Source organism: Xiphias gladius, unplaced genomic scaffold (assembly GCF_016859285.1).
Source record: "Xiphias gladius isolate SHS-SW01 ecotype Sanya breed wild unplaced genomic scaffold, ASM1685928v1 HiC_scaffold_1474, whole genome shotgun sequence".
Classification (NCBI taxonomy): Eukaryota; Metazoa; Chordata; class Actinopteri; order Istiophoriformes; family Xiphiidae; genus Xiphias; species Xiphias gladius.
Genome location: NW_024401804.1, coordinates 332,501 through 352,476, shown reverse-complemented (window position 1 = coordinate 352,476; position 19,976 = coordinate 332,501). Strand labels below are relative to the sequence as shown.

Here is a 19,976-nt window from a genome sequence, read left to right as displayed (position 1 = left end):
TGGACACCGTATCACATTTTATTAAACAGCCATTCCAAAAATAGGCTCGCTTCCTTCTCTATCAGCAGGAAAATGGTCTAAATTACTTTCCCATTTTCTCCTGCCGAGCTGGTAATTTTCCTGCTGCAGAGTGAATTCACTGCAGCGATGAAGATGGGACTGAAGGTACCACTGATTTTCCGTACAGTATATGTCCTCTGGCAGCTTAATTCCCCTCTCAATAAGCAAGTGGCAGAATGCAGAGAGTAATGAAGTGGCTCCTCCTCCTGCATCCTGCTGCTGTTTATTGTCAGCTGCCGAGCCAGAGATCAAATTATAATTGCCACGCTCCTCCTGGAAAATCAGCACATTTGCCCAGTCCACAGACTGATACTATACAACAAATATTAAAAGAGGCGGAATTGGCAGTAAGGTTATTAGCGTGAAAAGGTCAAAGGTCAAGGTCTCTGTGCTGTTGCAGTAATGAATTATCCAATTAAATTAAACCCCTTTTTTTGTGTAGTTTTATTTACGTTTTTGATACACTTTTAAGTTATTAAGTAAATGTCACGTCAGATACAGCTCTAAAGAAAAAGTCATGGAACGTAACTAAGTGCTCAAATTTTGAGGTACGTGAGTATTTCCTCTTTTTATGCTTCTTTTTGCAGAACTTTTTACTCCACTGCTTTTATCTGACAGCTTTACTTTCACTAGTCACTTGCAGATGAGGAATTTACTCATAAGACATATGATCAGTTTTTAAAATATGGTTTACTGTCACATTTGAAACTGCCCATCAGTATAAAAAAGTAGTTAAGCTACAACATAAAAATGCCGCTTACACATGCATTACTAGTTTATATAATAACAATCTGAAAATGGCCTTTCTAAGCACCTATGATCCTTTAAGTGCATTTTACTGATAATACAATGTGGTTTTACTACTAAAGTAAAGGATCTGAATATTTACCAAAATGATAAACAGGGAGATAGCAGACAGATTTGATACTTATGTAAGAAAGGGCCATATTTCCACACACTTGTAGTACAACAGTACATTAAAAATCGTCCAGTATGACTAAACATTTTTAGATGACAGTGGAACCAACTGACCAGAAAGACCTTCACATATTTCTCTCTGCTCATTTCACCAATTAATGAGAAATGAAATTAACAAACATTTTGCCTCGTTCTGTATTTTAATTTCATTTAGATTTACTGGAAACTTATTGTAAAGCGTATTTACATCACAGCGTTTATAACTTAGGCTGATTTAAATATCAGCCTCCCTTGACGTCCATCACCCGACAAATTGCACAGACTATTCACAAACTAACTTTTGTTAACCCCTTTTGCAGGTTAGACAGTGATTTAACATCCAAAAACCTGATGAAAACCAGTTGTTGAGGATGTTTTTCACCAAAGTTCTGAGGTGCATTTAATGTTTTTATCGTGCTCCATTATTAGTTAATAAGTTGCTCAGGAGAGTTCAGTCCTCCTTTGAACAAACAGGGAGCAACATCAACACGTTACCATGTGTTTGTACATTTCAATTCCAATTATTTCCATTTCAGCAACAAAGAGGTGCGAGCTTCAGGCGCTGCCTTGTGCTGCTGCTTCCTGCTCTGTGATTAATCTCTCTGGTTTATTTAATTACAGCTCAATTGAAACTGTCATGACTCTTAATACACTTAAAGAAAATGAATGATTCTGGTTATTGTCTCAAAACTTTTCCATCTTGTCGCCTTTATTATCTTCTCTGGCCCATTAATTCTTCATCATGTATCATCATATAAAATATAAAATCACTTGGCATGACATCGCCTGCACATACTTACACTTTGATGCCAACTAGCACAGCCATATGTACCACTTTTTTCCCCAGTATGCTATTCTTCTAAAAGTGTACTCTGAGGTCTTCATGGGTCCACTCAGTTCCCAGTAAGTGAAGTAGTAAACGAGGTTATTTATTTAATCAGACATTTGATATTACATTTTTGTGCTGGACAATCTACGATGCTCTGAGCCACGGGTGCATTTCGGTCGGTGCTAAAAAAGTATTCGATACGCAGCCCAAAGTGGCATTTTTCTCTGATCTTGTAAAAGTTTTAACATATAATAAAGTTACATTTCAAATCTGCATATCTGCATATTCCTGATGTGTGCTTTCATCAGATATTCATGACATCAGAATTTATGAATTTGTTAAACCCAAAGAGAATATATGTCCTTCCCAGATATTAAACATACTGCGCCTTATGTAATATAAACCATAAACTGGAATGCACATATGCACAGACATATTTATAGTCTGGGGGTTTAACTGCACGTCCTGTGCTGTGCCTTTGTACCATATATCACTTGTATACCAGGTCCCATATTGACCTTGTACAGTCACATTAAATCTGGAAACTTTGACACCTCTGCGCCAACATTACCAAATGACAACAGATTTATTGTACCTGTACTTTGGCATTAAACTGATTTTCATTTGGTATCTGTTCACCCTGTTGTGCTCAATCTTGGTGTCATTCTGATGATGAGCAAGTGTTGATTAAATTGGATTAGTTGAAAAGTGACTAAAAGCAGAGTCAGTATTCCTGTTGTGAAATAACGGGGTACAGGTTGTTTAAATATTCAGTTTTGTGGCTTTGCAAACAGTTTCGTAGTTTTTAGCTTTTATACCAAAGCTACTGACACAACTTGCTACTTATTGGTTGGCAGGTGTCCATTTAAATTGGACTTCGAGATTTAGCGGTCTCGCTCCAGTCAAACACTTAATCCCTGCCCTAAATCAGAACTCAGGACATATGGTGGATTTTACTTGTAAACAACCACAGTCATACCTTAGAAACAGTACTTGAACAAAATGATCTTAACTCGATGTCCACTTGTTAGGTTTTCCCAGGACCTTTACTCATATCTTATGGTCTTCAGGGATGGATAGAGTTTTTAAATCTCCATCCACTGATGAAGACGGTGAGATGTGGTTAAAAGCTCCAGGGAAAGCTAGAATGGGGACCGTGAAAAACAATTATCTCGTCAAATCGCTGCCATGTTTATATAAGGTGTTTTTCACCAAATCATATGGCAGCTGTCCTAGAGGGCGAACAGACAAGTTGAATGCATTACTGTGCTCATGCGTGTGCTATAAAAGCATGAAACACAACAAAACTAGTCCCCGCTCACTCAAGCGTTGCTCCATAAGACCACAAGTACTCAAAACCTCCACAAGGTTCCTTCAAACTGCAGGTAACCGTAGCCAGAATACTGAGGCGTCAGGCCACATTACCAGTTAATTCACACTGTGGCTGAAACTGAGTAGGATTTTAATTTTGTTTTACCTTTGTTTGGGAAGTGGCCGTGGTATATGCCCAATGATCCACTCCAAAGTGTCCTTACGCAGAAATTATGGTCACTTCATTGATTCTTTTCTTATATTCTGACATGCCAGAGTGCGCTTTTTCTCACTTAATTAATTAAAAAGAATAAGATGTTATTGCCTCTGCCGTCTTTCATTCCCTGATGTTTTCACCCCACAGAAAAAATAACTTTCCTGAGCGGCTGGAAGTGGACCCCAGCAAGCACACAGCCCTCGACCTCGCCAACATCGTACCACGCCAGAGCACCAAAGAGGGTCCGCTGGAACCATCCAGGACGGCTCCCCCTGCCGCCACAGTTCACAGCAGCTTCTCGGATGGGTTTGTGGATGACCCCGATGTCCCCCCACTCATATAAGACTTTAAAAAATAACATCGGCTGTTTAGGCAACTGTTCCCAAAGCCTTGTTTCCGAAGCGTTCAACTCTGTAGCACAAAATCAGCCAAAATTAAGTGATACATCAACCTGGTTGCTAAAGGCGGGAACGCTGTGAAACTACCGATACAGTAGGTACAAATGTAAAGGTCTTCCAGGGGTGTTTGAAAGATCTTGAGAAAATATCAACCAGATTCACAGCGTTTCGAACCAGTAAGCTTTTGGAATGTGTTGGACCTTTACTTAACATTGTGTTTCCTGTCACATTTTACTAAAAGAGTCAATAAACCAACAAGACACACTGACAACATTTGCAAGCATTTAGCTTCTGCTAATTTCCCACCCTGACACCCCTCGGAAAATATATTTACTAATTTCCTGAAAATGAAGGACACTGCACCCAAAGAAACAGTGTAAATATCAATGTTAAATCCTGATATGCATGTTCCTAAAATATTTAGGGCAAAGTGGGGACATTGAGGTTGGTGGTCGGCACCTTAAATTCTGTAAAAGTTTTAACACAAAATAAAGTTTCATATTATGATCTGCATCTGTCATATTCAGATGTTAATGCCATCACAGTTTGGAGGTGTAGCACTGCTGTTGCAGGAAACTGAAATTGGTGTTCTTCTTACTGAACTGAAAGGTCAGGTGGTCATTTCAGTGAGTTTCATAACCCTTCAACCTCTCTAAACCCTGATGGTCGTTTTTTTAACGATATAAAAAACTGCTTCATGGAAAAGTTGTTTTTCTTTGTTACTTTTTACAGAAGTTTGGTTATTTTCCCTATAAACTCCAGTGGGGAGGGCAACAGTGCGGAAAGAAAAGAAAATCAATCAGCCAAGTTTGGTCTGCTTTGCCTGTGGCCCATTTTTTGGACCCCGTTGTACTCTGGCTGGTTGTGTTCTCTCTTTCCTTGTGATGCTCCTCCCGAGCGCCCTCCTCAAAGCCCAGAAGCTGATATTCTGCCAGACTTTGATCAGAAAGGCTCTTGTCTGTGCCCAGAGGACACAGCTTGTTCATCTCTCCTTGAAACTCTGCTGAAGTCTCCCCGCTCTTTACTTTCCTCTGAGTTGTCACCCGAAAAGCTCGGAGGTCACTTCTCACACATCTTCTCTGCCCTCCCTCCTCCTTGAGCAGCTCTGAGTGCCGTTACAGCCGCAGCGCCTTCAGAGATCATTTTGGCGTTGGACCATTTTTCCTCCTGACAGCTCCACTGTTCTCTTATCAACTGGCATTCTATATTTGGACTGCATGGCTCAAATCATCCAGGAGGTTCCGATGCTCGGGGTTGTTGGTTGCAGTCCAGAAATGGTTTATACTGTAAAATCTTATTGCTGTCTGTGAATCCAGATTTAGTTATTTAGATTTGAATCTCAGGATATGGGGTTAAATGTTAAACCTGTATTTTCAAATGGACAAACACAGATTTCAGTGTGTGTATCATGCTGTAGAGTACAGGACTTACTGTGGTTACGGCGCAGCATCGGTCCTGTGGTTTTACTGTGGATCAGGAAACCAATTTGTTTTTAGAAGACGGCAACAGAGACCCGTTTGCATCCGTGTACTTAGCGGCCAGATCATACGTGAGCTTTGTGGCAGCGCTACCTCGCTGATGATAGATCTGCCGCCACGCTCACGGTTCAATCAGTTTCATCTCTGACCGTTTCTGTTTCAATACACAAATCAATCCATCCAATCATGAACAAATGGCTACTAACACAACCCATGTCTCACTGTGTGACTGGATAACGGCTGACTTCAGATTGGTTGTAACATTTTTAAAGAAGCAGCGGACAGACTCAGCTTTATCCACCATTTTTTCCATCCTTGGCATTGAATCCAAAATGCTTCTACAAATTAATACTCCGACAGCTTGATTATCTGTTCAGCACAGCTCGCCAGTTTGCTCCATTTTGTGTTAAAGAAAAGAACAACAGATTCCTCGTTTCTTGATAGGCAATGCAGTTCATCACAATGGAATTACATTTTTGTAGCTGTAATCCGCAGTTAATTAGTTATTAATTAAATCTCAGTTAGGTTCAATTGAATCTATAATACTGAATTCAGTAAGACCATTAGAGAGTGACAGATAACTTTTTTTCCCCCACATTCGAATGGTTGCTGGAACAGAAATCAACCTGCCACAGACGAAGCCTATCCCCCTCTAGATCTTTTCTGTTACACTGAAATACATAAATAACAAATGGTCTTTGCTGGGATCTTTGTTTTTAGATTTTTCTTGGCGTTTTCCTGCTTCCTGGTGCTTGTTTGTGCTGTAAACCTGTGCTACTCTTTAACTCTGCTCTGTGCTCTGCCTCTCAGCTCAGCTCATATCACTGATCAGGAATAGAGAGTCTAAAAAACAACTTTAACATTTTTTTTTTTTTTTTTAAATTTTGTCAATGATGAACTTTGAAATGTATCTTTCAGTGGTATTTTTTCAACCCATTCAGGAATAATTTAAAGTCATTTTCCAAATTCAATACTGACGTGAAAACACTGATAGTGAATTTATGTGGTTTCCGTTCAATCGGTCGCGAAGAGCCAGTCTCAGACTTCTCCAGAGTGAGCGAGGAACGATAAGTATTCTGAAATATTACTTCGACCCAGATCTGAAGACGGTAAATCGACAGCAGAAACCGATCAGTGGTCTGTTTGCAGCGCAGACTCTCTGCTCTGCTTCATTAATTATTGATAAATAATCTTCCCGGTCTGTCATGTGGCGGTGAAGCTGTGCAGATAACACACGTCGACTTACGGAAGTGAGTCTCTTCATTTGCCTGGGATCTGTGGGAAATGCGTCATTAGCGATACTTAGCAATTTAGTTACCTCATCCTTATTATCACTCTGGGGCCATTATGTCCCTGTGGTTTAATAGGTCAGTGTTTTTGGGTTGTTTTTTTTTGTCTTCCTAGTATCACATCTCAAAGCCTGCGCTCTGCTCATCCTGACTCCTGCTTCTGGTTGGTTGTAACCTTGTTTATTGTTTCAGTCTGACAGCTGTGCAGATGTTTGAGCAGTGACTTGAGCCCAGATTGATGCGGTGGCTTTAAACTAATACTCCGCCCCAAGTCTGTCTGTTGAGAATGAAGCAGTTGCCCTCGGAGGCTACAACCGGTCTACAGATTCCTCACCGACGCAGAGCAGGGGCTGTGTTCAGCTTCGAATCATGTCACTCACAGTGGGTTCCCGTGGTAACAGTTTCCCAGTTTCCTGCAGTCCACCTCCTTCCAAGTACAATATCCTCGCTCCTCTGCCTGTAACCTGTCCTTCCGTCTCCGTCTGAGCCCGAGGGGCCAGGATGTGCTCAGAAAGAGGTAGTTCATAGGATGTGTCGTCCAACCTCATCGGAAGGTACGGCCACACTCGGAGGCAGGGTGGAAACCCCTGCCGTCGTAGAGAGGGGGCGAGACGCGATGTGGTTTCTGTATGAGGGAACAGCGCAGAAAAAAAGGGGTAGGGATAGTTGTGTAACAAATGAAAGAAGAGAGCTGAGAGAGAGGTTCAGCCGCTGACTGAGCTGGGTGCGAATGTCGGATTGTCAGGAAGGCACGTTCTGGTTTCAAGCTGTTCGACCAGCGGACGAACACCCAGCCCCTCTGATGAGGCACGCTGGGGCCTTGAGTCAGGCCTGATCCAGAGCCTTACCGTGTCCCACTTGGCTGTCTCCACGGCTATTGTCTGAAACTCTGATATTTCAGTTACGGAGCCAGAATGTTGAAAACACAGACTCACCATGTGGCAGACAGTCTTCTTAGGGACCTGTAAGTTGGGGGAAAAACAACGTCGGCTGGGTGAAAAGTAACAAATGCTTTATTAAGACGGAGAAAGGTGTCGTCCATTAAATTTAAAAGTTGAAAGATGGCATAAGATGGCATCAGTTACCAGCTGGAGTCCTGCCACCGGTGGCCAGAGGCTACATGGCAGCAACACTAATAATTAAAATGGTGATCTGAACATCTTCCAGCTGGGACCATGATAAGTAGCGTACAGTGCATCTGAAACAAACCAGTCTTCCGTCTTTCAGCTTCCCCCGTCAGACCCATTTTGTTTTCACTGATTTGTTGGCAATTTGCCTTTGACAGCTGACAATGTACAGAGACTGGGAACGTGGTCAGGAAGAAGGATGTCGCATACGACAAAGTTCCTGGGGCAGAATCGAACGGCTGCACTCGTGTGGCTCGTCACAACCAACCAGCCACCGTGGTGCCCGGAGCCTGTATTTCACTGTGCGACAGTACGACGACATCAAACAGATTGCTACGTGAACGGCCAGCAGCGTCAGGACCTACCTCTTTCTTTTTGTTTTTGGTTTTTCAATCTCCCCGTGTCAGCCGGTAGCTGAGGTTCCAGCTCCGTTAAGGACAAAGTGAAGAAGAAATCGCATGGAATCGTGGTTTCAGCATTTGCCTGAAAATCGCTTCTTTAAGCTTCGAATGAACACAATTCAGACTCAAGCTGTCAAAGGCTGAGGGCGAATTTATTTCTGATTGGCTGCTCCTCAATGTCAGAAATATAAATTTACCAAATCAGGTTAGTATAATTACATTTGCACCTGGTCTCTTTTTTAGAATGGATGAACAAAACAGTAACTGACCTCCACAAAAAAGAAGCACAGGCTACTGAATTCTTAAAAAGGGACAACCTTTACTTTTCCTGCCCGCTGCCTTCACAGTCGTCCTGTTCTACCTCTGTAAACGGAGAAAGCTGCTTTCTGTTTAATGAGACTGGAGGAGATCAGAACCAGACTGCAAAGAACCCAGAGACACATTTTTGTTTCCTGCGTGATTAAATCCAGAGACACAAAAAGCCCCGAACCACCTGCCGCCTCTCCGCTCCGTTATCCCTTTTTTTTTTATCTGGTCGGGATCTATCGCTGCCTTATTGACTTCTGTCTGTTGCCATGACCGCGGATGGTCCCGCCAGTTCTGTGTACACAACATGGACTCATTGTGTTGAACCCAGGTAAGAGAGACCTGCCCTTCCTGTTCCTCATGTCTTTTCACTGCAACCCAGACTCATGACACCTGACAAGGAACCCACAGTTCTTCTGGTTGATTTATTTTTATTCTAGAGTGTTTTTCCACCTAAACCTAAGCTTCTCATCTTTTCCCTGTAAAATGTAAAAAAGGTTCTGTTTCGTAACAGTTCCGTTACACGTCTAACCTCACACTGTGTACCTTCACCCTCTGCAAACAGTGTGTGTACATATATACACATATATACATGGTGACAGTATATAAGTTGACATGAGTAGACGCTAGCAAACCTACGTAAATACACTGAGTTCAGGATAAACGAAGAGTTGATTTAGTTCTGTTGATTGTTAGATTTTGTGGCACAGGCTGTAAAAGTGTAACACATTTAACCTTTTCTCAGCATAAGACTCTACGTGCTGGTTTCTCAGCTTTTGGACTGGCTGACCAGTCTGTTTCCTTCCTGTATATCCAATAGAAATGTGTAGTTCCATTCCAGCGTAAATGCTTGTGGATGAATCTTCAAACATATGTGAGGAGGGTTGACTCAGGCCTTGGTTATCTGACCTCTGACCTCTGGAGTATGGCCTGAACGGCGGCATTAGCAGATCTGTCTCTGTGATGTATAGGACGTCTGCTCTATGACTCCTGTACATGTGGCTCTGTCCCGGGGGATGATGGGATGCTTTCGAGCCTCTGCGGCCTGGTATCACTATCAGCGTGAGTTGATATGTTCAGACAAACGACGAAGAGCGAAACCGGCGAGTCCTGCCGGCTTCAAATCTGAGGTAGCTACGGCTCGGTTTAATTAACGCCACGCCGACAGCCTGCAGGGGCATGTCCTCCGAGGACGCCGCACTACTGCACGCAGAGCGCTGAAATTATGCCGAGAAGATTGGATGCCTGCTGGGGAGGAAAATTCAGATTGAACATTTGATTCTCACGCCCGAGCCGTATCGAAGGGAATCAAAGGGACACTTCAAGGATTCACGTGAAGGAAATCCAAAGACATCTCGTTTCCTGAGTGGTCTTTCCTTTTTTTCCTCTGGATTCTCCCTCTTTCCCTCTCTGGATGAATTATTTAACGGCTCTGCAGAGTAACTTCCCCCCTCTCTCTGCTGGGCCAGGCCTCCTGTGCCGCAGCCAAGGACAGATGCAGAGCTGTGATGGACTCTCACTCTCCAGCACCAAGATCAAAAGGAGCCAAATAGGAAACGTTTTTTTCCTGTGAACATCAAAACCAAAAGGGAGCAGAAATTTGCTGTACTGCTTTAGTATTCTAAAAAATACTTTCCTCAACTCTTCATGAAGAAAACATGGTTTGCCTGAAGTCTTTTCTAAATCTAGCTCAAGTCCTCCTCTGGTTAGAAATTGTAGGGGTCCACGGGTCTTACCAGTGGCCGGTGGTCATGTTTCTAATCGGAAGACTGGGTCATCGGGAAACCAAACAAAGCAAAGTTCATGTCTTCGCTGGTTGTGACTGGGAACTGTGTGTTAAGTAATTAATAAATCTCCGGGATGTCTGCATGTCCTGGAAAGGCTTTGAGACTAACATTGTCTCTAGCAAAATAGTCAAAATAATCAAAGTTGTCTTCTTTTCTGCCCTAATTTGCATACAGGTGAGCGTGTTCTTTCAGGGGAAGGGTTGTCTCCACCGAGACCTGTCCTGGATCTCAAAGTTGCTCATCAAACCTTTCAGTAACAAATATGCTTTTTTATTGATAACGATAAATCAACAGACGTCAGTCTGTTTGTCTGAAATCAAAGCGAAAATACGCGCTTGGGATCGTAAAAGCTGCTTGCCGAGCGACCTTTCCACGGGACCCCGCGGAGCCGAGTCCTTGACACCTCTCCATCTGAGTGGAGGAGGAAGTAAAGCTGGTCAGAAAATCAATAATCAATGCTGCCGCTGCACCAGAGGTGGCTGCGTTTGCACGGATAAAAATTCATGCAAAAGGGTTTGATATCAAGGATTTCATTCATCAGAGTTGATTGATTTCATGATTTCTGCTCTGGGCGGCTACAACACCTTGACTCTTGTCGGTGCTGAATTTTTCCTGGCCGCATCATAGTGACATTAGCAGGTCTCAGGGTCTCAGTTTCTGAACCAAAACCAAAACCCTGGTCTGTGGTGGAAGAGCAGGAGCCTCCGGATGAAACCCGTCGGGTACTCGTTTTCACTCAGAGAGGCCACGTGGTGATTTACGCCGATGCGTGAGATTGATATATGTTTATTCTAGTGTTTATGCTGAATCGTTGTATCTGGTTAACTGTGAGTGTCAGTTCAGCAGCAGCTCGATCCTCCGGGAGCCGGCGGCTGGAGTCATTTTTCATGCGGCCGGAGACGCGAGCGGCTTGATTCATGACGGCTCTAAGTCAGCCGGCGTCACCGTGGGCCGAATCGCAGAGGGGCCTCACGCGTTCATCTCATGAGGGTTAACGGACACCATAATACCTTCACCTCTTATTCGACTGCAGTCACACTCTGGGGTTCTCCGTGGAGATGTCGCCATCTCCTACAAATGATTATGTTGTGGCCGGATTACGTTCACAGGCGTCACTTTTGCTGCTGAACACATCGCAACATTTAGTGTGGAGGTCGGGGTTGTGGGCCGGTGCGCAGAGCGCAGGTTTTGACACCAGGGCCCAGGGTTCACGTCCCGAATCCCGACCGCTGTTAGGTTCAGGCAACAGAAGCGCTTTGGTTGAGACTGTGGTTCCAGTTGAATGTTAACTGATGCAGACGTAGTAAACCAAGACTTCTAAAAAAAAGAAAAAAAAAGAATGAACATTGTGAGTGAACTGTTTACTGACACGTTTTGGCAACATTTTCACAACCTGCCGAATACGTTAATTAAATCGCAACATTTCCTCATTTTGTTAATCGAACACTTGAGTAGTTGGAGCAGCATTGTGTTTCCTCCTAAATGTATTAGCTGCAGCTAATTAGTTGTTCATGAACATAATTTCCAGTAGACAGGGTTGTGTCCCGATACACTGACCTTCCGGTGCATGTAACTTAACACTGACGTAAGTTTGTCAGTCAGGCGTCGGGCCACCATGTACCACCACAACAGCTTCAGTGCTCCTTGGGATTGATTCTCCAAGGCTCTGGACTCTGGACTACTGGAGGGATGGTCACCGTCCTCCCAAGAGATGTTCCCTCCTGTGGTGTCTTGATGGCGGTGGCGGAGAGCGCCGTCTAACGCGCCGGTCCAAAGTCTCCCGTAGGCGTTCAGCTGGGCTGAGACCTGGTGACCGCGAGGGCACACGATTCACGTGATTTTCATACTCATCAGACCACTCGGCGACCCCTCCGGCCCTGTGGACGGGGGCAGGTCGTCCCGTTTCTCTGCTCCGTTCTCACGTTTTTCCTCTAATTCGTCACCGTCTGTGCATCTCGCAGATTCATTTCTTCATCTGGGCGTCCAGAGGAACACGGGACAAGTGGGTCAGACCTCGTGCATTCACAAATATTCAGTTAAAAGCAAGAAAATAGGCACTCTGACCGAGGTCACAGAGAACAGGAAGTGTAAAAGTATTCTCAGTGCTTGTGAGCAGATCAGCATTTGCCATTTGTTTGGATTTGTAAAATTTGTCAAAATGAGGGGGAGGAAATTATCTCATGGTCCAAATCACTGCTCGCCTCTTGCATGTGTGGCGAATTAGTGGAACGCAATTTGGTTTCTTTGACTGCGAGTGAATCCACCAATCGTAATGAAGGCATTAACACGTCCAGGCTTCTTGACACTAAAAAGAATTCAAACAATATGCAAACACTGTACACGTCCATATTACAGAGCAGACAAGATCATTCAAGGGTATAACAACCCAGTATTTCTCTCTTCCCTCTACTAGTATCTATTCATTACGATTTTATTAAAAATGACCCGATAAAAAATTCAACAGCAGCGTGCCCTGGTTACTCGGGGTAATCCAGAGACCCTACAAATTTAATAGGGGCTATTTCAGTGACAGAAAGTGAGTGTGAATGAAGACACACGGTCGATAAATGTGTGTTTTTCCTCTTTAAAGTAGCAGGAGTTTTAGCTCTTAAGAAAAATCTCCACTGTGTACACCAGCTGGTCTCTGACCGCGTCTGTCTGCTGTTTGGACAGGTGGTGGACTGCGGGTCTATCGGAGCTTGTTTGATGGAAGTAATGAGACTGAACCAGACAGAAAATGTGCCACAAAACCAAAACGGGGAGCTGAAGTAGGCGTCGGCGGCGACTGTGTTCCCGACAGGTGGCAGCGATCAGCCGATCTCCAGCTTCAGCAGGCCTCGTGTTCGGTATCGTGTTTGTTGGGATTCATCCCAGGGGCGGTGCTGAGCTCCGACCACAGAGCCGAGCGCTGAGGAGCCGTCACGTAACGGCAGCCACGGCGCTTTCGCTGAAATTCCGTGCTGATGCCAGGGGCTCTTTTCCGGCTCGTCTCGCCGTGGTCGAAACTGAGTCTCCTTTTCCTCGCGGAGAATCAAAAGCTCCCGGCTTTGATTGTGAGGGGACGCAGAGGGAGAATGAATCAAAAAGAAAAGAATAATGAAATCGTAGAAGAATAAAAGCACCCATGCTCAGCAAACTTTCCTTGATAGCTGAAAACTGTGATCCCTGCTTTTCTCCTTTTCTTCATTACCTCCCGCGTACTTTCTCTGCCATCGTAGTCGCTTCCTTTGTGTCTCTCAACGTTGTGTTATGAAAGTTGGATGAAGCGGATGAATAAAACATGTGGCCTGTGCTGCCGAATAGTCGGCCACGTCGTGCAGATATAACGCGACGCCTGTAACGGCTTCAATTATTCACCGGCTGGAACTCTGACAAAGACCCTTCTACTCCACAGAAAACCAAATCACTCACCGGGTTACACCGTCTGTCTGGATAAACAGCCAGTACTCAGACACCCATAATTCAAAGACAGCACACGTGTTCACCTGGCAAAAACGTCTCATTCTGAAAGTTATTCCAGCCCCAAAAGTCCTCAGTATTTTGTTGAGAAAGTCTTGAGCGCTACATAGTGAACTTTATTTTCAAACTCAGAGGAGTTTTAATGAAGCTCGTCCAATATTCAGCAGCTGAAGAGTCGACAGAGCGTCAGTATGTTTGAATTTCAAACAAGAGGGAGAAATCTGTGAGTCGGTCCATTTAAACCTGCCCTCCCCGGGGAAAAACGACGGCATCAGTCCGTTCTCGAAATACTTAAGGCAAGTGACCCCCTCTGGTCGGGTGAATACCGACTGTCCTCTCTAGGAAGTTAAACTGACACAAAACCTCTTCAGGGTGTGTTCAGGCAGAACGCGGCAGATTTTAACCAGAAACCCAACCTTTCTTCGAGGGTGACCGAGTTGTTTTAGTTGGCTAATCGGAACCAAACGTTAGCTGTGGAGGAAGTGGATCAGAAAGCGAATCAAATCACTAGTTTCTGTCACACTCACGGGTCGTTCTCGAATGCAGAGGTAAACGACCTCTTTTATCGTTTAGGTATGAGAACCTTTTGGTAGACTGCACTTTACACTGCTCGGCCTTTATAGAAACCCATTCTCACAGATATATATAATAAATGACATTACGATGCAACCGCAAACAGAAAAGCTGTTTTCTTTTTAAATGTAAACACTCTATCACGGTGTCCTTTAGCCTTAAGCTCTAAAATTAGCTGGAGCTCAAATGAAGTCATTCCTGGCAGAAATCAAAGAAGACACTGTGAAGCCAAATGAAAGCTCAAACACACTTTTTTCTGTGTCCTCCCGGTGTGTTTCTGTGTCGTGAAGCGACTCCGGTGGAAGCCGGTCTGCTCCTTCGTGACATCGGCCGTGATTTACAGTCTCTCTGCGAGGAAGGCGGCTGGTGTAAATCGCCCAAAAACCATAGATCCCTCGACTGGAAGTCACAAATCAGCCGCTGTGCAGCCTCCTGTGAGCAGAGGCTCATTTATTTTCATAATCAGAACTGACAAAATGCAGTGCTGTTCAATTGGGAACAGCAGTTTGTGCAAACACGAATGTAGAACAGAGGCTGTTTTTCTGCCACATCCGTGACCTTGTGCTTTTGACTCGATCATTAAAATAACCTGAATATGACAAATGTTCCGGTTTTAATGGGTTTTCTGAATCATTACCATTTCTCCCTCTTAAGTAGAATATCATGAACCGAACCAGAACTACTTCTTAATAAGGACTTTGGAGCACTGACTCTGCTGCTACGTGGACACTTGGATTACGGGGGTCATTTCTGTCGTTTTTTTTTTATTTGTACCACGTTATCATACACCTAAGTTTAGAAATTCTAAATTCTTCTTATGTTGACATCTGTCAACTGGGAAACTTATACCAAGTCAAATATATTTATATTAATATTAAAAACCAAACAAACACATGTATGGAAGCCTCATGACGGCCAAAGTCACAAACGTGCCTCAAAGGGCTTCACAATCTGCACAATAGACAACGGCCTCTGTTCTTAGACCCTTCGTTTGGATAAACAACAAAAAACCTTCTAACAGGACAAAGAAGGAAGAAACCTCAAGGAGAGGAGCATCAACCATTATGCGTATAAAGTTAATAAGGCAGCAAATAACAAGTGTTTGGGAAGAAGAACGAGGATCAGAGTCGACGTCGAGCAACTTCCTGACGCCGCCGAGCAAAGTGTAGGACAAAACCTGCTCCCTACCCACGAAAGGCAAGACTCAAGGACTTCATTGACACGAAGGGAGAAGAGACAGGAGGCGCTAAGCGGAGACGAAGCAGTAACTCTTGAGTTGTGTGATGATGTGAATCTTACCTACCTGTTCCACAGCACACACTCTTCTTGATGGGTATAAATGTGCAGTATTATGTGGGTGGACGGGGAAGGACGGGTGAGGATACGACCTGCAGGAAAGTGGTGGACGTAACAGGTCCACGTTCCAGGTCTCAGTGGACCCTCAACACCCCTGTGTTCCCGCGGTCCGGCTCCACCTCACCGCCTGCAGCACTCAGCCATGAAAGCAGCAGGAGAAGGCGCAGGGTGAGACAGAGAAAGAGTCTTCTGTCACACCTGACAGGTGACGAGTCCTGTCGGAGGACAACAGGGGGACCCAGACAGACCCACAGAGACCCTGGGAGACCCAGGAGACGTGGACAGACTGATGGGGAGTTGGGGGACGTTTCATTTCAGATTTATCTTGGATACAAGCTGTTGATTTGTAAAATAATACATGGAATTGAATGTATTTTCTTCTTCATTAAACATTTTCAAAGACATTTAAAAAAAAAAATAAAAACCTCCAACTTTGGATGTCGGCAGGAATGTGTATCGTGTCACCTCCGTCCTCGTGCATGTGCATCTTCTCAAACCTGGGACTGAGCCGTCACAGGCCGGTTTCCTGACAGCATCCGCCCGCAGGACGGATGGTCCCTGCCCGGGGACGGCGTGTGGTTCCCGTTGGCGGACCCGAGCGCCGACCGCAGCCTCGTCCGTCGCCGATCACCTGACACCCACATATAGGTACCATACCCTGTCTGTGTGCTGAGTGTCAGAGGGGCAGGACGGGGGGCGGCCGGTTGGAAACCCCGAGCTAGCAGGCGGAGAAGCGAATGAGTAATAGCTAGGGCCCTTTTTCAAGGTTTCATTCTGAAAAGGCCGTTGCTCCCTGAAACACACATTCACGTGCAGCTGTATTACACAGCGTCGTGTCATTTGATGCATTTGATGCACGACGACGTGGAAATTTGTCGGTGGCGTGTCGAGACGTATGGATGTGCGTTTCTTTATGTTTGCTAGTGCTGGATTGAAATTACACGACGCCAGGCCGACAATGGCCGAACGCGACAGACGGGGGGGCGTCAGGAAGAAAACCGAGCTCAGGGCAGGACGGTTGTTGGTTTCGTCCCTCGGAGTGAGTCGTGGCGGACGGCAACTGACGCAGAATCTGGGACTGAGACTCGCATGCGGCACCTTACCAACCGCCGCCATACGTCACGCGGGTCGCTTAAGACGGTAAGAGTCGATCGGTCCGGGCCCAGCGTGCTTGGCCAAGGTGGGCCAGAAGCTCTGATCACCTAATCTGACACACTGACCGTCTAGAGAGACTAAAATACTGCGTACGCCCCGGTCGTGCTGGCGTCAAAACGCCCGCACCTGCCGTTTTCACTGACCCACGAAGTGCCGCCGCTCTGTTTCCCAGAGCCGACGGGCGTCGACTCTCCAGAAAAAGCAGCAGTCTTATGACATTTGCTCCCTGGGTCGGGACGTCCCGCCCATCGTACCATGACCCCGGCCGTCGTTTGGGCGTGCTGCGGGTTTCTGCTGAGGCAGCGGACCCGGTGCCTCGGCTCTGGTTGAAGAGGATCGTTTGGGATCAGTGGTCCTGAAGTTTCAGCTGAATGTTGAATTTCTCTTTTCAGACTACAGTGTCAGGATTGAAGGCATTTGTCTGATGAGTTTATTGTAGAGACAAACCATCTGTACTGTCTTATTATCAGCGCTCACCTGTATGAAAAAGTCCGACCTCCGGTTGATCTGGTAGTGTGTTCAAATTGTCCATTTTCAGCCCTGAAGACCGCAGCCTCTCTGCCGACAACTGTCGATCTTGGCTCCTCTTGACCACGACCACCATCTTTTCCTTACATTAGGCATTTGGCTTTAGATGACTCAGTTGAACTGAATCATAACCGTAGAGGTAAAAAGGTCACGAGGAAGGAAGCTGAGGAAGAGGAGAAACAGACATGAGCGGCAGTCTTCAGCTCAGGAGAGGATTTAATGGAGCTGGAAGCTTGGAAAAAAAAAAAAGGCATTAGCGGGAAGATCCGTTTTATCCGAAAACCTTAACAAGGAGCGGCGACTCTGTGTCACAGCTGCTGTGATCCAGAGGACGGTCCTGCACAGCAGCCGGCAGTCCCAGTCAAATTATGGCTTTTTCAATTACAGACTCCTTCTGCCGTTTTTCATTCAGATAATTAGTCAAATCCTCCGACCGCCAACGATTAAGCAGAAATTCTTAATGCAGGCCACCAAGACGTGCAATCAATCTATTTTAAGATTGCTCCGCTCTGTTCCTCTGGGCAAATCCTGCTGGGCTGTGTGTGTGTGTGTGTGTGTGTGTGTGTGTGTGTGTGTGTGTGTGTGAGGATTTTATTTCTTGGAAAGCACTGGATTGAATCCTTGCTCTCTTTATTTTAATTATTATCTGTGTGCATGTGCGTGTCTAGTTTATGATATTTATTCGTGTGGCCACTTTATTAGGAACACCTGTACACGCTGTCGTAATCCACTACAACAGCTCTGCCATTAATTCTACATCTGTGGAGTTTATAATGTTCAGGTTTCGCTGACGTTGTTATGGGCGAGGTGACGGTTAGAGGTAGCGCTGCACCGGACCACGGTACGGTTTCTAATTTCTAACCTCACTTCTGATTTTTATTTCGTCCTGTTGACGGGGGGGAAAGGAAAACTACAGAATGTATATTTGTGAGACGTTTTTGAAGGTTTTACATCTTCGGCTTGTGGCTGAGAGCCACCGACAGCACGGGGAGGTCAGAGGGCGCGGATCTGTTCACAGTAAGAAAAGACTTCTCCTTTAAAGACAGTGGAGTATTTAGGCAGCCGGAGGGTTTCCCGGTACTATGATTTCAAATACCACAGACATACAGTCTCTTAGATGCAGGTTTTAATATTCTACAGTACCTGGTTTCACTGTAGCGTGCTAGTTCTCAGAATGCTAACATAACGTGTGTTATACTAAGTGGAAATTATACTAAATATACTTTTCCATACGTATGGGATAACATTTCATAATCAGGCAGGTTTCCACGTCCTGTTCTGATCAATCATTCACGCTCCTTTTGATTTTAATGACCCAATTTCCTCTATTAGCCTGGTTGTTGGCAGATGACGTTCAGGATTTTATCTTCGCTCTTTCATGTTTACTGCTGCTCTGAATTAAGCACTAAGCTCTTAAACTTTTAGGAACCCATAAAATGCAACGCACCGTGAAAGATTAAACCACTGGTTCCAAACATTTCTGGCACGTGACCCCTGGTCTGGTTGGAGCCCTGAGTCGTTTCCCCTCCAAAGTTCTCAGGTTGTTTTATTTAAATTCCTGATTCAGGCCCAAAGAGAAAGAAATATTCAATACTTCACAAAATAAGCGAGAGTAAGAGTAAGAGTTGCAGACTTTTCTATCAGAACTGTGATTTTTCTTCATTCCTCTCCCACTATTCATGTCACGACCCTTCAGGTTTATCCGGTGACCCTTTGGAGGGTCCCGACCCCGAGGTTGGGAGCTCCTGGACTAAACTCTCTAACCGTGTATGAAGTGGTTAAAACCAGATCCGCCTGGAGCAGCTCTCAGCGGTAAAATGCTGCCGGAGCATCGATGCATCTGTTTTAATCTTCAGTGTAATGAATAATAATCTGCCAGTCAAGGATCTTTGCTTTGGATACTTTACGTGCTTTCAGCTGATAACACGTCTGTGCTTTTAAGGATTTCAAATGAAGGACTTTCCCCTGTAATAAAGTCATTCTGTGCTTTTTAGTTTTTTTTGCTCAAATTTGAGTGTCAGTCCATTTCATTGACAAGGCTTGTTTTTGTTTTTGTTTTTTTTTGTTTTCATTTATTCATCGAGGGATGTACCTACGAGTAGCAGCCTCTTACCACCGCTCTTGTCCTCCCACACAGACCGGCCCTGCCGCCGATCTCATATTTTCCACCGAACGTCGAGTCTCTGCTGCTGCTGCTCCTCCGGGTTCATGCGAGGTGAGTCCACTCCGCCACCTGTGGGATTTGATCCCTCGACATTCACTGCTGACGCTTGCCTCTGCTTTTAAAATGAGCTTCAGAGACGACGCAAGGAATGAACCAACTAGTGTGCGTGTGTGTCTGTGTGTGTGCGTGTGTGTGTGTGTGTGTGTGTGTGTGAGTGTGTGTGTGTGTGTGTGTGTGAGTGTGCGTGCGTGTGTGTAGAAAATGTAAAAAAACCTCATAAGATGAGAGTCAGGAGCTTCACAGACGACGACCACAACATCTCAGGTAGCACAGCAGAAAACTCCTGTAGAGGCTGAGACACAGTTTCTGTGGGAGTCAATAGAGTTCAGACACATTATTATACTCTATAATCAATGTATCCGTCTGGTTCAGTCTTCACAGGGCTGTCTGTCTGGGTTTTTCTTTTTTGAGCTTCAAAATAAACTATAATGAATAAACCCTCTGATATTCTCACCTCAGTGCACGTGAGCAAACCTAAAGTAGAAAACTGGTAGATGTTGGTAGATGGAAATATAGTTCAA

At 44.9% G+C, this 19,976-nt stretch overlaps 1 protein-coding gene across 1 annotated transcript in view; it reads left to right on the top strand.

Moving 5' to 3' along the window:
• Positions 1-4,231, top strand: part of dnaaf11 (dynein axonemal assembly factor 11) — a 40,512-nt gene extending 36,281 nt beyond the window's left edge. Inside the window, exon 13 of the mRNA XM_040123046.1 lies at positions 3,522-4,231. Within this exon, the coding sequence (XP_039978980.1) occupies positions 3,522-3,717 (196 nt within the window). The 3' untranslated portion in view covers positions 3,718-4,231. The remainder of the gene's footprint in view (positions 1-3,521) is intronic.
• The last annotated feature ends 15,745 nt before the right edge of the window (positions 4,232-19,976 follow it).